Below are 17868 nucleotides of genomic sequence, written 5' to 3'. Positions count from 1 at the left end.
ATGTGTAAATGATTCGAGCGAGGTCATTGCCAGTACCACCTGACTGGCACGTAAAAGCACCCACTACACTCTCGGAGTGGTTGGCGTTAGGAAGGGCATCCAGCTGTAGAAACTCTGCCAGATCAAGATTGAAACCTGGTGCAACCATCTGGTTCGCCAGCCCTCGGTCATTCGTCCAACCCATGCTAGCATGGAAAGCGGATGTTAAACGATGATGATGATTTAACTTCTGTTTTCCATGCTGGCATGGGTTGGACGGCTTGACAGAAAGTGGCAAAGCCAGGTGTTGCACCAGGTGCCATAGCCTGTTTTGGCTTGATTTCTATGGCTGGATGCCCTTTCTAACACCAACCACTTTACAGAGTTACTGGGTGTTTTTTATGTGGTACCTTGGTTTTAGGATCTCAATTCTGTTGTGGTGCCATAGGCCAAAAATGGTTGCGAACCTCTGATGTAGTTTTTGTAGATCTAACAGCATGTCATACTTGTAATTGTTTCTGATTTAGGCGCAAGGCCAAAAAAAAAAAGGTGCATGACACTTTGTACAAGTGGCTTCTAATAAAACCTTGTGAGTGAATTTGGTAAATGGAAACTGAAAGAAGCCCATTGCTTCCAACCATCTGGTTTGGAGTTTCAGTCCTACTGCATGACACTTTGTACAAGTGGCTTCTACCGTAACCTTGGGTTGATGAAATCCTTGCAAGTGGATTTGGTAAATGGAAACTGAAAAAGCCCATTGCTTATACCTGTACATACGTGTGTGTGTGTGTGCTATGTGATTATTCATTTTGCAAGAAACCCCTAAAAAGATAGGTTGTGCATGGTTGGAATGCTTTTAATTATGGGTTTGCTCGATCAGTGCTGACTTGAGTTTGTGTGATGAATTTGATGGCTTCTTTCCCTTCCTTTAATTTTGGGGAACTCTGTGATTATGGTGGCTTCCACCCCACCTCCTCTCTCTCTCTGATTCCTCTCTGACCTTGGTATCACCAACACACACACTTTTCTCTTTCATATATACATTAATTACATTATTTAGTGCTTAATAGTGACTTTATTTCAAGATTGCTCCATTGTTTGAGCAATTATGTAAAATATGTTTCATTGGTGTGGGTGTGGCTATGCGGTTAAGCAGCTTCTTTTACAACCACATGGTTTTGGATTCAATCCCACTGTGACACCTTGAGCAAGTGTCTTCTGTCACCTCAGGCCAACCAAAGCCTTGTGAGTGGATTTGGTAAACAAACCAAAAGACCATTTGTGTGTGTGTGGTTGTCAAGTGGTAGTGAGCGGGGAACAGATGCAGACGGTGTTGGTATGCTTATGTCCCTGTAACTTAGCAGTTCAGCAAAGGAGACCGATAGAATAAGTATGAAACTTTAAAAAAAATGTACTGGGGTTGTTTCATTTGACTGAAAATTCTTCAAGGTAGTACCCCAGCATGGCCACAATCAAATGACTAAAACCTGTAATATAAAAGATAAGATGAAATTCACTTATCTTGATCTAAGTTAGATGGGGGTTATTGTTACACAACTCATCTTTATTTCTTTCAACTGTTGCTATCTTAATTTTGTGATCCTGACCCCATTGATAGGATTACATACAAAGAATTCTCTACCTGGTTGCTCGGCCTGCTATAAATACTAGCCAAATGTTCCTCAGATGGCACCCTGCCATCTTAGAAAAGGTTATGCTGAATTCCTTGCACTTTGCAAGAAAGATGGAATGGTTTCAGAATACTTTTTGGATTATAGCATTTCTCTACCTAGCTGCCCCTCTCCCCCCCCACCCTATGAAAAGTATCCTCCATCTGTTGGTGAACTTTATTCTGTTTCTTACTATACACCCCCCAACCCCTCTGCTTCTTGATAAATAAAAATCTAAAAATCCAAACAATAAATAAACAATTGTAGTCTTTGGACTGATAGATGATAATGTGTTTGTGTCACATGCATAGCACACACACACACACACAGGGAGCATGCGTTAATTATATAATTGGTATTGGGAGAGACTGTTTTCTGTATGGTTATTATTCATCTTGTCTTGGTTTTGCGAGCAAAGATTTACAAACGAGTCTGTCCACATCTGTTGCAAGCTTGTTGATTCCCATTTAGTCCAATTCAGAGAAGACAGGTATGAGGGCAGAGTCTGCACGAGATGGTTGGTCATTAGAGAAGGTTGCTTATCAGGGTTGGTCATAGTATTCCTGTTTTTACCTAATTTTTCTCTTGTCTACAAGGTTGGTCATGCAGGTCTCTTCAGAGGAGTCCATTGCCTAGTGGACAGTGAAATGCCAGGTTTCATAGTCATTGGAAAGAACAGTCCAGGGCAATGATGAATGTGGCAGGCACAGGGAGATTTCTTTAAGGAATCCATGCACCTTTTCTTTGGTGCTCTTCTATCATGGTGACCAGTATAGAGTTTTCCCCGTACAGTGTGATCTTTTAAGTAAATTATCCTCCATCTTGGTGATGTCCTGCTCAGTTTATCTGCTTTGATGTTGGTGACCTTCATTTTCTCCAGGATCTTGATGTTAGGAACATAGTTAATCCAGTGGGTGTCGAAGATGATGCACAGGTAGTGTTGACGAAATTGCTCAACAAGTTGTAGATAGTGCCAATGGATAACCACTTTACTAAGTACTGGTGCTACATTTTAATGTGGCATCAACACTAGGGAGGTTGTCATGTCCTCAGCCAGACTGAATAGTTCTCCCTATCCTATGTTACCTCTGTTCATATGCCAATCACTTTACAGAATGTACTGGGTGCATTTTATTTTGGCCTTAGCACCAGAGGTTGCTCCATCTTCTGCTAGACAAAACAGTTTTCTCTGTTTTGATTATTTAAGGCAAATGTGACCAGTAGGATGGTTATTGTTGTAATATTGCACCATTGTAATGATTTTTACTTCCAAATAGGATCAGATTGCAAGTTGGCCTTACTGCATTTCTAGATCTCTTCATTCTGGTCACTCAAATGGATATAAGTTCAGATCCTTGAAATCTGCTTCACCAGGATATTTTCTAAACCATAGAGCTTTCACAAATATAAAACAAAATTTCTTGGTCCTGGCTCTTTTATAAACTGTTTTGAGTGTTTTTCAAGATTCTTATAGCTGGTTTTGCATAAATTTTTTAAAACTTTTGGGTAGTACTTGAAACTTTCACTGTCAGTATCGTGTTGAAATATGTCAAGTTTACTGTCAAACATTGTTAACAGTTTTCTTAAAACTTTGCTGAATAATGTTTATTTGGATGCAATGAAAAATTCTATGAAACCAGGATTACTAAGTCAATCAATAATTTGGCTGACTAAAGTCAAGCTCATTGTTTTTCATATGAGAAGTTTGAATGATTTCATCTCAAACAAATATTGTCAGTGTACTTTGTTGTATATAAGACTACTGTAAAAGAAAATTGATTTCTTGTTTGGCATTAAGGACATCCAGCCATAGAAATCATGCCAAAGCAAACAGTGGAGAACAATGTAATCATGTGACTCGTAGGATCCTGTCAAACCATCCAATCCATGACAGTAAGGAAGATGGACATTAAATGATGATGATCATCATCATTTAACGTCCGTTTTCCATGCTAGCATGGGTTGGACGATTTGACTGAGGGCTGGCGAACCAGATGGCTGCACCAGGCTCCAATCTTGATTTGGCAGTTTCTACAGCTGGATGCTCTTCCTAACGCCAACCACTCTGAGAGTGTAGTGGGTGCTTTTTACGTGCCACCGGCACAGGGGCCAGTCAAGCAGTACTGGCAACGACCTCGCTCGAATCTTTTTACATGTGCCAGTAAGGCGATATTGGTAACGATCATGCTCGTTAGGTGCCCTTTTACGTGCCACTGGCACGGAAGCCAGCTGGCTGCTCTGGCAACGATCACGCTCAGATGGTGCTCTTGCAAATCCTGTCAGCTATCAAAATGTTTTTTTTGTCACAACTCTAATCACATCCTCAAAATATTTAACCCTTCAGCATTGAAACTGGCCAGATCTGGTCTCTTACACTACGTTGTTCTTGCACACAGCATTTGTTGTGTAAAATTACGGGTGATCAATGGCATCTGTAAATTGCTTTACAAATTCAACATTTTGGCCTACCATATTAGCTGAGACTGTTTTAGATAAAAACAGTCTTGTGAAACATTTCAACAATTCTGTCCTTTTTGTCTTTCCTGTCATATTTTTGAGGCATATTCTCTAACGTGTAATTATCTCCTCGTAAATAGAATGTATGAAAATATCGGCCAGTAATTAAAAGCAAACTCAAATTAATATCCTGATCTGACCAGGACAAAGAAAGTCACGGAAATTTAAGTGGTTTTCAAATTGACGCATGTTGGCATTAATTTTCATAATTTTGCCTTGGATATTTCTGCTTATTGCTAACTCATGCACAGTAATGATGAATCAAAGAAGCTTTTGTTAAATGTGCACCATTTTTATCTCATGACCGTCATACAAGGACACTATTATAAACTCACCATTACTTAGGGATTTTTTTTTTTTCTATGGATGACAATTCTCAGTAAAATACTAAAAGCTTGCAATTACTAAATGAGAAATTCTCTAGGAGTGGTTTTCCATTCTTTTTTGTTTTACATCCCAATTTCTTCTTGCAAGTTTCTCTTTGCATAAACAACTTCATCTCCCTCGTTAACAATGTGATAGCTGACAAGATTTGCATTATCATTTAATGTCCATCTTCCTTACTGTCATGGATTGGATGGTTTGACAGGACCCTATGAGTCACATGACTACATAATACTCCACTATCTGCTTTGGCATGATTTCTATGGCTGGATGTTCTTAATATCAAACAAGAAATCAATTTTAATTATTAACTTGTTCTTTTTTTTAATTTAATTTTTCTGATTAACAGTTGATACAATTATGATTCATCATCGTTTAATGTCCACTTTTCCATGCTTGCATGGATCAGACAGACTTTGTTGAGGCAAATTTTTCTACAGCCAGATGCCCTTTCTATCTCCAACTCTCACCTGTTTCCAGGTAAAGCAATGTTTCCCCCTAGCTAGACCTGTTTCTCACTGAAGACTGGAAACAAACAACCTCGCTTGTATGACAGTGATGCTCATTTACAACCATTACATGATGTCAAGACAAGGGTACACACGCATCTATGATAGTCGCCTTTCAGTTTCTGTCTACAAAATCCACTCACAAGGCTTTGATCTGCTCAACTCTATAGTTGAAGACTGTTGTCTAAAGTGCCACATAGTGGGATTGACCCTGAGACCACATGGTTAGGAAGCGACCTTCTTCACCACACAGCCATGCCTGTGCCTATGACTGAATTCAGAAAGTGTGTGGAAGAATGAAAAAAAGAAATCTTAGAATCATCCACTTGACATATTACATATTGTAGACTGTGAGTTAGCAGTTTGTTAATTTGTAAGAATTTCTTTTTACTTTATGGGTTGGAATAAAGAATGCTATTTCATTAGGCATTATTGAAAAATAAGATTTTTTGACTGTTAAATATTTAAAAATTCTTAAAATTTTTGAAATTTTTATATCAATTTTTTTTTTTTAAAGTTCATGTGTCCACTGAAAATGTGCTACATTTTACTATTGACAGATATGGTATAGAGTCACCTTCATTGGTGAGAAGTATTATGTTATGTGGTGTATAGATGGATAGTGAGGGTATGTAGCTCAGAAATGTAGTTTCAATCCCTAGGCCTGGCAGTGTGTTGTGTCTTTAAGCAAGGCACTTCGTTTTACATTGCTTTAGTCTCCTCACCTGAAAATAAGTACCAGCCAGGTGCTGATGCAGTTCTCTCCTGTTGTCACATCTTAGGTATTTTGTTGTTTGAAGTGACAACTAAGAAGCAGTGTTGAACTGGAACATGGCCATTATCTAGACTTGTCCAAGAGATATGGTTCTTAATTATGTTGTTACTTTGCTACCTTTTGTCATGTCAGTCCTTCTTTTACAAGAGAGTACTTCACTGAAGTCCAGTACATCATCATCATCATCGTTTAACGTCCGCTTTCCATGCTAGCATGGGTTGGACGGTTTGACTGGAGTCTGGGAAGCCAGAGGGTTGCACCAGGCCCAGTCTGATCTGGCAATGTTTCGACGGCTGGATGCCCTTCCTAACGCCAACCACTCCGTGAGTGTAGTGGGTGCTTTTTACGTGCCAGACGAGGCTGGCAAATGGCCACAATCGGATGGTGCTTTTTACGTGCTACCAGCACGGAGGCCAGTCAGGGCGGTGCTGGCTACGGCCACGTCCAGATGGTTCTCTTATGTGCCACCGGCACTGGTATCACAACTACAATTTCCATTGATGTTGATCGATTTTGATTTCGATTTTCACTTTTAGTAATGGTTTAGTGGTCTAGTTTACACCTCCTTGTCTAATGTTCCCTAAATTACACTTAAAGTAACAATTTCTCATAGCTGTTATCCAGTAAATATGTCTGTGATTATCTTTGTTCTATCACACAATATTTTAATAGTCTTTAATTATCTTTACATGACACTTCAGTTAAATATAATTATCATTGTTATCTTTTAATGTCTATTTTCCAGGCTGGCATGGGTCAACAATATAACTATTAAATCCAATTAATTAATGATGGTTAAAGTTGCTGCTGTATTTTTATATCTCGATGTTGGATATATAATTTAACAAAGCAGGGGGGGGGGAATTTATGATGCAATATGATTACTATTACACGAGACTCAATGTTCTCAATCAATGGCACACGGTGAACTGCTTACCAATCTGAACTGCCAACCGCTCAAAGTTCTTTATTTTATAACAGTGAGTCAATCCACCTTTAGTCACTTGTGTGGGTGGTTGGAATCCTACAATATATTTATATATGTTTATAATTTTGATAACTATTGCTTTGAGTTTAAATTCTTCAAAGGTCATTCAATGGTGGTGCCCAGCATGGCCGCAGCCTTCGGGCTGAAACATTTTTGAGGATTTAAGGTCAGCTCAGCATTTTTAGTAGATTTTGTGATCAGTTAGATAAATGTCAGTTACATCAACAAGGTTCCTGTCTAAACATTAAATACTATAAAAAAAAATTGAAAAGTATAACAATGCTGTTAGTTGCCATTCCTTTTGTGTTACAAGCTAGATTCTAATTGTTCAATATCGAATCTTTGAACTTGAAAGAATTTTCATGTAAAATCTCTAAATTTTGAAGCAGTTGCAAAATTTATGCAAATTTGCAGATTTGTTAGAGAACCAGTGTTCTTGTTGCATTTGTTGCTGCTCTCTGTGCTTTGAGATCAAATCCTGCCAAAAGACAACTTTCTTCCTTTCACAGTCAATAAAGAACCATTCAAGGGCAGTAAAATGGTGGAATTGTTTAGTATCAAGCAAAATGACTTGCAGGATTTGTTCCAGTTTTTGGCATTGTGTTCAATTTCTGTCATTGGTCAACAACCTCATTTGGTAATTAGGGCATAATTTGACTGAGCAAGAAGCGAGGGAAGCGGCAGAATTAGATCCGATTTCGCAAACTTATGACTTCAGGATGAAATAACACTAGAGACAAGATGCTCAGCTGACTCTATTCCTCATGACAGAACTTGAAGTTGCTTCTGCTATCATTATCATGGTATCAAGGTTTGAAGACAGGACTTGGCCTTGAGTGATAAGCTTGTCCAATGTTTGACAAAACAGCATCGTCATCATCATTTAACGTCCGCTTTCCATGCTAGCATGGGTTGGACGGTTCAACTGGGGTCTGGGAAGCCAGAAGGCTGCACCAGGCCAGTCAGATCTGGCAGTGTTTCTACAGCTGGATGCCCTTCCTAATGCCAACCACTCCGTGAGTGTAGTGGGTGCTTTTTATGTGCCACCGACACAGGTGCCAGACGAGGCTGGCGAACGGCCACGCTCGGATGGTGTTTTTTATGTGCCACCGACACAGGTGCCAGACGAGGCTGGCGAACGGCCACGCTTGGATGGTGTTTTTTATGTGCCACCGACACAGGTGCCAGACAAGGCTGGCGAACGGCCACGCTCGGATGGTGTTTTTTATGTGCCACCGACACAGGTGCCAGACAAGGCTGGCGAACGGCCACGCTCGGATGGTGTTCCATTGATGTTCATCGATTTTGATTTGATTTGATTTTCACTTGCCTCAACAGGTCTTCACAAGTGTCCCAAGAAGGAAGGTATGCACAGGTGGACTGACTAGCATCTTGGTGGTATCAATAAAATAAGTGAATCCTGTAGAAAAGGGGGTAAATACTACACTAGAGAAATGAAAAGGTTTTTTACAAAATATTTTGTTGCATTTTACTTTTTATAGTTTTGATAATTATGAGGTGGAAGTGCAAATGTCTTAAGTATGAGAAGTGGGGGAGATACTGTTGGGTCATTGATGTCAAGTTAGAAGGACTTAATATATTATTGTTGATTTATAAAAATAAATTAGTTTATATACAATGAAAGTCATGAGCCTGTGTGTTTAAGTCTTTCAGTTGAACTGATAACAGTTGCACTTGCATATATTATTAATTAGGTTAATTGTTGATTGCAATTTGTTATTTTATTAAATTTTTTAAATCTTAATTCTTTGTTGCTGTATTTACCCTTTCATGCCGTTGGTTACAGTCAGTTGAGATGTTTGATTTTTTTTTTTTTTTTTTTTTTTCCATTGGTTGCTAAAGTATGCACAAGCAATTAGTAGAAAGTAAATATAATGCACTTAGTGGAAAGCGAATATGAGTATTAATAATATAACAAGTCACCGTTTTCATAAATTCTCTGTTGATAAAGAGATTATCATCATCATCAATACAGATAAAGTTTTCTCATTTAGCCATTAAGCATAGAGTATGAAACACTGTGAGGGTGGAGTTGACAGACTTTGATATGATGATACTGGCTGGATGCAGCCAATGCAGCTTAGCTTAGATTTAGACATAGTTTCATTTTTTGAACTGAAATTTGTAAATGTGAATAGTAGTCTCTGTCATTGATAAGTTTCATGGTGTGCATGGCCATGTTTCAGCTGTTAAAAGCAGGAGACACATGTCCATCTGGGAGAATCACTTGTTAGCGTAGATATCTTTTGAAGATCTAGTCATCTATTCTTCACAGGAAGGTGAACCAAGGGAAATAACTGAAATGGACCAAAGACATAAATTTATATGCCAGGTTAGGAGAGATGCACTTTATGATATTTGTAAAAACCTTCTCAACAAACATTAATCTGTTATTGTTAATGATTCCTTAAAGAAAAAAGGAGATAATCTTAAGGTTCATATATTTTATGTGTTGGCATAATCCATTCAGATTATCAGGACATTGCTTGGATCTTTTCGGTTTGAACGGCAGTTTTTTCTAGCGGTGTCATATGAAATTGTCACCCATAATTATGACCCTAGAATCAATCTATTGCATTTCAATCTCTTTTAGGGTTAGAGGTGGGGGAGGGTATCTTTATTTTCTTCACAAATGTAAATAAACCCAATCTGTTTCTTAAACGAGGGACATATTCATACGGCACAGAATGCTTTTTAACTCAATAGGCGTCACTGATTGGTTGAAATTGAAGGAAAAAAACAACAAATATCTTACAAACTACAGAATTTTCTCAAAGCTAAGAGAAAAAGATGTTTTGTAAACACATTCTACCAGTATACGAAGTTTAAAATATTTTAGTTACCTAGAAAATGTTAAAAACTGCCGTTCAAACCGAAAAGATCTCATTGCTTTGCAGCCAGATACCTTTCCTATCACTAATTCTTACTTGGTTTTCAAGCCAAAAAATGATTTGACAGGATTTTGTCAGCAAACTTCATTGTTCATTGCTTTCTTCGTACAAAGAGTAATAAGTATTCTCAAGCACACATGATGGGCTTTGTACAGTTGCCATCCACCAAATTCACTAACAAGTATTGCTCAGTTTGGGCTTTAAGAGAAGACGCTGCTCGCCTAGTGTGCCATGCAGTAGGACTGAACCCAGAAGTTAGGTGCGGATATGATTGCGTGGTTAAGTTCAGTTTGACTGCATGGAACCTTGAGCAAGTGTCTTTTACTAAAGCTCCAAGCCAGTCAAAGCTTTGTAAGTGGGTCTGGTGGATAGAAACTGAAAAAATCCTGCTCTCTGTGTGTGTGTGTGTGTGTGTGTGTGTACAATTACGAGTATGTGTATGCTACTATGTACTTCACATCACATGGTAATTGTAAATGAGCCTCACTATAAAAGCAGTGATATTTGTTTCCAATCCTCCATGAAAACATGTATGACCATGGGGAAATATTACCTTACTAGAAAACGGGTGAGTTAGCAACAAGGGGATCCTGCTTTAAAAAAGTCTACCTCAATGAATTCCATCTGACCCATGCAAGCATGGGAAATTGGTGGTTAAAATGATGTGATTGTGTGTGTGTTAATTGGGATTGCAATGTTCAATATGTCAATGACCATCAATTTCATCCTCATGTAGGACTCATTAGCTGAGATTATCTGGGCTGAAATGAAAGTGTTGTCGAAATTCAATGTATGACCTTCAATGAATTTGAATTCATCTGTAACAACTTTTCAACTGTGTCTCAAGATAAACATCTACAAGTACATTTTATCAAGATGAAAGTCAAGTTTCAGATACACTTCTAACATGTAAATGGGTCGAGAATTCTGAACATTAAAAGGACTTGTTTATCTCCTTGTATTTTAATTGTAAAAATGGTTTTGTTAGAAACCTATATTAATTTTGTGTGTGAAAATATACAGCGTTACCTCCTTTTCACTTTTTTCCAGATTGTAAACACCCCCTAGACAAAGGTTTTGCCTGCTAATTGCATGGATAGCCTCAGTTTTCAGTTCATTACATTACATACACAAATACGTGTGTGTGTGTGTGTGCATGCATGTGTGTGTGTGAGAGAGACTTTATAGCCTGTGTGCATTTGGTATAGAGGGTCATCGTTATTTATTGTCCGTCTTCCATGCATGCATAGGTAGGCTGGTTGTCAGGAGCTGGCTAGGAAGAAAACTACCCCAGGCTACTGTCTGTTTTGGTAGGATTTTTATGGTTGGATGCCCTTCCTAATACCAACCACTCTGCAGGGTATTCATCTAAAAAGATTTTCCCCAGATCTATTGTTGATAGACATAATTATCATTGCTATATATATATATATATATATATATATATATATATATATATATATATATATATATATGTGTGTGTGCATACACCATCTGAACATGGTCGATGACAGTGCCCCCTGACTGGCTCCTGTGTTGGTGGCACATAAAAAGTACCATCTGATTGTGATCGATATCTGGTCGGCCTGACTGGCTCCCATGGCACTGCACATAAAAAGCACCCACTAAACTCTCGGAGTGGTTGGCATTAGGAAGAGCATCCAGCTGTAGAAACATTGCCAGATCAAATTGGAGCCCGGTGCATCCACTGGCTCTCCAGACCTCAGTCAAACCATCCAACCCATGCCAGCATGTAAAACAGATGTTAAATGATGATGATGATGATTATAGCTATAAGTTATCACTATTTGTTTACTCTTATGTTGTTACTTACAATAAGCTGGTGGGTTCCCAAGCAGTATTTGTTTTTGATATTGTGGATACTGCTAAATTGAATAATACTGCCCAGGTGTCAAAACAATGGTGATATCCATTTGAGCAGCTGATGAGGGGAATGCATATACACGGTGCTCAATTATGAATTTCTTATATCTTAGTCCCATTAGTCTGGGTGGCTCTTCAATCTTGGAAAGTCTTTGTGGATTCAAAGTTGGTGGGGATTGCTTACTTTGTATTGTTTGGCTTTCTTCATAGGTAACTATCAATGCTTAGATAGTGGGGTCTAGTTTTGGGACCTACTATGGCACTTGTTTTAATTTTAGAGCTAGCCAAAGCATTGTGAATGGATTTGGTAGATGGAAATTGAAAAATGGCCTTTGTGCGTGTTACTGCCTCCTTGTTTTAGCTTCACATGATAAATGTAAATGAGTATTGCCGTAAAAGCATTGTGGTTCATTTCCAATCCTCCTTGGAAATCTGTCCAGCCATGGCGTAATGTTACAATACTTGGAATGGGGTAAGAGTTAGCAACGTGAAGGACATCTGGCCATAGAAAATGTGCCTCAACAAATTCCATCTGACCCGTGCAAGCATAAAGTTGTCCATTGAAGTACTGTTTGTGGGGAGGAGGGTTTACTCCTCTACCTTCTATAAAATATGGTTTGTTGAGGAGTTGTAATAAAACCAAGACCTCTCCATTGCTTTCATTGACTTTAAAGATAATCTACTTACATCTTCATTTAGGTTTTCCTAAAATGTCAATTAGCTGATCTTACTGCAATTATCTCGCTTGCTTTAAGATTTTAAATATATATTTCTATATATAGGCGCAGGAGTGGCTGTGTGGTAAGTAGCTTGCTTACCAACCACATGGTTCCGGGTTCAGTCCCACTGCGTGGCATCTTGGACAAGTCTCTTCTGCTATTGCCTCGGGCCGACCAATGCCTTGTGAGTGGATTTGGTAGACGGAAACTGAAAGAAGCCTGTCGTATATATATATATATATATATATATATATATATATATATATATGTGTGTGTGTGTGTGTGTATGTTTGTGTATCTGTGTTTGTCCCCCCTAGCATTGCTTGACAACCGATGCTGGTGTGTTTACGTCCCCGTCACTTAGCGGTTCGGCAAAAGAGACCGATAGAATAAGTACTGGGCTTACAAAGAATAAGTCCCGGGGTTGATTTATTTGACTAAAGGTGGTGCTCCAGCATGGCCGCAGTCAAATGACTGAAACAAGTAAAAGAGTAAAGAGTATATATATATGGGTCTCATTTGTGTAATTTACATGCAGTTAATAGGGGTGGACAAAAAACTATAGAAATCTTACTTATGCATGGTTTTATTGAAAGCTTCTTAAATCTACAAATTTTCTTTTCCAGACGGCTTTAATCTTTCTCCATAATAACAACATACAAAGATATTTGTGTTTGTGAAACTACTACTTTTCCACTATAATTCTTATCACACACACCATAGATTACAAACGTTTACATCATACTTCTGATACACATTCCTGTATCCTGTTGACCTATTTATATAAAATATCTGGTTTTGTTATTCTAGTTGTTTAACCCCAGACCAACCACTATTGAATATTCCTGCCATAATCATTTTCTTTTTCAATGTGTTCCAATATTTTAAAAACTTTTTTTTACAGAACAGTCAGCTCATTTTGAACTCAACTTAGCTGCTATGTTGAGCAGTTTATGCAGCCATAGAGGTTCCCTCATTTTTTTGAGTTACATCATGTTTCAGTGGGGTGGGGGTAAGTCAATTATATCGACCTCAGTATTTGACTGGTACTTTTTTATTGACTCTGAAGGATTGCAGATGATACTTCTCAAAAAACAAGCTTGTGAGAAAGGGATGGCCTCCCTTTGCAAATACTTCAAGGGCACTGAAATGGTGTCTAAAGCCAGCTGGAGACGACGATCTCCTGGGGCTATAGAGCTACAGTAACACCCCCCTCCCCTTTGTGGTTAGCCATATTAAGATGGCTTCTGTACTTTACAATACTAATTTCCTATGTTTAAAAATAATTTTTACTTTGGTATAACGCTACAAATGTTATAGGGGAAAGAGAGCTATAGTTACTGAAAAAAATTTAGGGAAAGATCAGATATTCAAACCTCCTCCCCTTCTAATCATACACTCATCAGCAGCAGCAGCAATATCATTTTATGTCTGTTCTCTAAACTGGTTTGGGTTGGACTGTTTGACAAGATCTAATGAGACAAACTACCACATCTAGTTTCACTGTCTCAGTTTGGGTTTGGCTTTTATGGCTGAATGCCCTTCATAGCACCAACCACTCCATAGTGTTGGGTGCATTTTTCATGCTACTCATATTACAATGGAAGCCTTTTTTGTTGGTAGCAAGACTAAACGGTTCTCAAAACCTGGCATGGTTAAATAGTTTGTTTTGTAATTATGCTGGTTTGTGGCTGACCCTCTGCTATGTGCTACCTTTTGGCCATCTTCTATCGTGGTCTGGGTGGGGTGGATGAGCCAAACTGCTGAGGAGTTTTGGATTGCCTGTCCCTGTTCACTGGTAATAAACTTAATTCATTGCTTTGTCTATCGCCATAAAATCCATCATCACCAGTTTATAATTATCTATCGTGTGTGTGTGTGTGTGTGTATCATGATGATGATGATGATGAGATATATATATATATATATATATATATATATACATACATACACACACACACATGATAGATAATTATAAACTGGTGATGATGGATTTTATGGCGATAGACAAAGCAATGAATTAAGTTTATTACCAGTGAACAGGGACAGGCAATCCAAAACTCCTCAGCAGTTTCGCTCATCCACCCCACCCAGACCATACTGTAAACATTATCACTAAAATAAAAATTATCACCCGAAAAGCCATCTCTACTTAATTTTTCAATTATAAAAGTACCAAGAACCTTTTTTATTTTATTATATATACATATATATTGATATGTGTGTATGTATATATATAAAAACACAGTGTGTGTAGATACATACACACAAAAACAGTGTGTGTAGATATATGGATGCACATAGTGTTTATGGGTTCACATGCTGTGTATGGGTGCACCCGCACAGACACACATACAGTGTGTATAGGTATACACACACTAGATATACACACGTACACTGTATGTATAGGTATACACACATGCACACTGTATGTATAGATATATATACACACATACGCGCAATATATTCACAGGGCTTCTTTCATTTTCCATCTACCAAATCCACTGACAAAGGCTGTAGTAAGAGGCACTCATCCAAGGTGCCACACAGTAGGATTGAACTCAGAACCATGTCTTTGTATCACACCCATTCCTGATAGCAACTGTGCTGTTTACCACTTCCCTGCCTATCATTGTGACCCTATAAAGCACATGGCTGGGTCCACTAAGTTATGTGGGGCAAGGACCATGTTCTGTGTGTGATTTTGAAGTTTTTGTTCAAAAATATCAAATTTATCATGCTAGGTCATAATTTAGTTGTATGTCGGTCATAGTGTGTGTGTGGGAGGGGGAGTAGTTCTCATAAATTGGATTTCAATAAGTTTACTATTGCTGCTGCTGCTACTACTACTACTATCATCACCGCCGCCACCACCAGGATAAGCTTGACTGATATAATCTGATTGATTTGCATACGGAAAGAGGGTTGTAAACCTAATTGTGTATTTGACAAATGACTGATAATAGAACCAGTCACCGCTGTCACTACCGTCATCACCACACTGTGAACAACAGTGGCACACTACCACTGAAAGGTCAAAGTATTGGTGTTCAGAGGAGCTGTTTATTCCTGCTTAAACCATCCATGATGTCACTGCTTTATAAATATCATGACATAAGTTTGATAGAAACTCGACTGCTGCATCATCATCATAACTCTTTGCTCAACTGCCTTTATCTTGTTCAAGAAGGACAAGCGGTTTCCCCCATCTGGTGGCAGCTGTGGTGAAAGAAAACCTTTTCAGTTTGTGTGTTGGACAAAATGAAAGGGTTTTTCTTCAGCTGAGCCCTTATTTCCAGGTTTCTCTTTGAGAAGAGGGCAAGGTTGAAAAATAGGTGCTTCTCTAAATTTGCTGAATGATGGCTGAGAGTGGCAACTATGGCTCAAGTGAATGGGACTTCTCTTAGTCTAGATGGCTCCCAGACTTTTGATGATCAATTCTCTGTAAACCTAACCCAACCCCACCCCACACCTCCCCGTTTCTTTTCCTTCGTTATTTGTGGCTTCTGCAGTTTTGCCTTTCATTTGGGAGTCAATATATATATAAAAAAAAAAAGTACCGTGCGCGTAGGAGGTATTTGCACAATGTGACTACCCCCCCCCCCCCACACACACACACACTTCTCTTGAAATTGCTGGATTTGTGCCAGAATTTGAAACGGCTAAGATGTCAAGCTGGCAGAATCATTGGTATGTTGGTCAAAAATGCTAAGTAGCATTTCTTCCAGTTCTTTACTTTTTGTACTCAAATGCATTCAAGGACAATTTTGCTTTTCAATCTTTCAGGGTCAATAAAATAAGCATCAAATAAGCTTGGGATGGGGTCAGTGTAATCAACTTACCTCACTCCTCAAAATTGTTGATCTCACGTTTATAGTAGAAGGAATCCTTATCCCATGAGCAGAAGTAAATGTTATTTACAACAGTTTAATATTGCAGTTCTATATTTAAGAGATGAGGAATTATGTACATTATTTACATTATTTACATTCAACGGATATTTTTCCTCATCTTGTTTGTTGTTAACACAACCTTTCGGCTGATATACCCTCCAGCCTTCTTCAGGTGTCTTAGGGAAATTTTGAACCTGGGTTCTCATTCCTAAGGTATTTTTCGATGTTGTTGTTATTATTATTCAGGTCGCTACCTGGAATCGAACTTGGAGTCTTGGGGTTAGCAGCCTGCACTCTTAACCACTATGTCATATGCCCAAGGGCATATGGCATAGTAATAATATCAAAAAATACCTTAGGAATGAGAACCCAGGTTTCGAAATTTCCCCAAGACACCTGAAGAAGGCTTGAGGGTACATCAGCCGAAATGTTGTGTTAACAACAAACAAGATGAGGACAAATATCCGTCGAATGTAAATAATGTAGTTTAATATTGGTTTCAAATTTTGGCGCAAGGCCAGCAGTTTCGGTGCAGTGGAGGGCAAGTCAATTATATCAACTCCAATGTTCAGCTGATTCTTATTTTATCGACCCCCAAAAGGGTGAAAGGCAAAGGTGACCTCAGTGAGATTTGAACTCAGAAAGGTCAATATCTTGTCCGGCATGCTAATGATTTTGCCAGGTCACTGTCTTGCAACAGTTAAATATTAGAGACATGAAATCAAATAAACTCACCAAAATAACCGTCTTGGTAAATTTTATTGATTTACATTTGTTAAAACTGTGCAAATGATATATTTTTATTGTTTTTACATTATTTTTTCCTACTTCCTGTTTGGTTTCTCTGTTTATAAATTCAGTATTGATCCATCCTTGTCTTTAAGTTTTGGCAGATTTTTAGATTTTACATGATATTTCGACAAATTTATTATCAGCATCCTCCATCTCTGACCGAATATTAATTATTTATCAAAGTTTAATAATAAATAACTGAATAAACATTGCTGTTTATCAGGTCACTCCTAACATCAAGCAAGACCTACATTCGAAGGCATTTTAGCCACACCCATCCCAAGGTATCCAGATACAATATATCCCAAACTACACTATCCAATGTCTTCCTTAAGAGGGTAAGATATAGTTTGCAGCTGTTATTTCTAGCAGGTTGCGTGACTATTTTGAAGCTTCCTTGTTGGATAGTAAACAAGGGTTGTTTATATACCGTGTATGTGTGTTGGATATTCTGCAAGTAAGCTGTGTATGTGTACATCTAATGCAGTACTACCCTTCTGCAGTGCTACGTATTTTCTGCCTCTTGTCCAGATCTCATTGAATCAATACACGGTTGATTCTGCTACGCTATTGTCAGTCGACTTACTACGACGAACCAGTCAAACTGTCCAATGTTAGTCGTTCTCAAGCTATTCTTGATGTTGTTGCTGGCTAGCTGTGTGCCTGTGTTCGATGTTTACGGGGATCATTCAACAACATGACCCCGTGTCACACTCTGAAGCCTGGGCTTGGCACCTTCCTGTGCGAACATGTTCTCGAAGAGATGGTAATTTCATACGATATCCTCTGCTCCGCCAAAAAACCCACCACCTCCTCCACCACCACCACCACTTGTAACATTACACC

At 38.5% G+C, this 17868-nt stretch overlaps 1 protein-coding gene across 2 annotated transcripts in view; it reads left to right on the top strand.

Annotated features, from left to right (window-relative positions):
- The window catches only part of LOC115220630 (tetraspanin-36), a 44962-nt gene that overhangs the window by 8214 nt on the left and 18880 nt on the right, over positions 1 to 17868 (top strand). The window contains exon 1 of one of the 2 annotated variants that reach the window (XM_029790774.2): positions 17611 to 17788. The exons of the other annotated variant lie outside the window; for it this stretch is intronic. Coding sequence (XP_029646634.1) covers positions 17720 to 17788 — 69 coding nt within the window. The 5' untranslated portion in view covers positions 17611 to 17719. Of the gene's footprint in view, positions 1 to 17610; positions 17789 to 17868 lie in introns of those variants that run through there. 2 annotated transcript variants of the gene reach the window in all.

The sequence above is a fragment of the Octopus sinensis genome, linkage group LG16 (genome assembly GCF_006345805.1).
Source record: "Octopus sinensis linkage group LG16, ASM634580v1, whole genome shotgun sequence".
NCBI lineage: Eukaryota > Metazoa > Mollusca > Cephalopoda > Octopoda > Octopodidae > Octopus > Octopus sinensis.
This window is presented reverse-complemented; position numbering and strand designations above follow the sequence as displayed.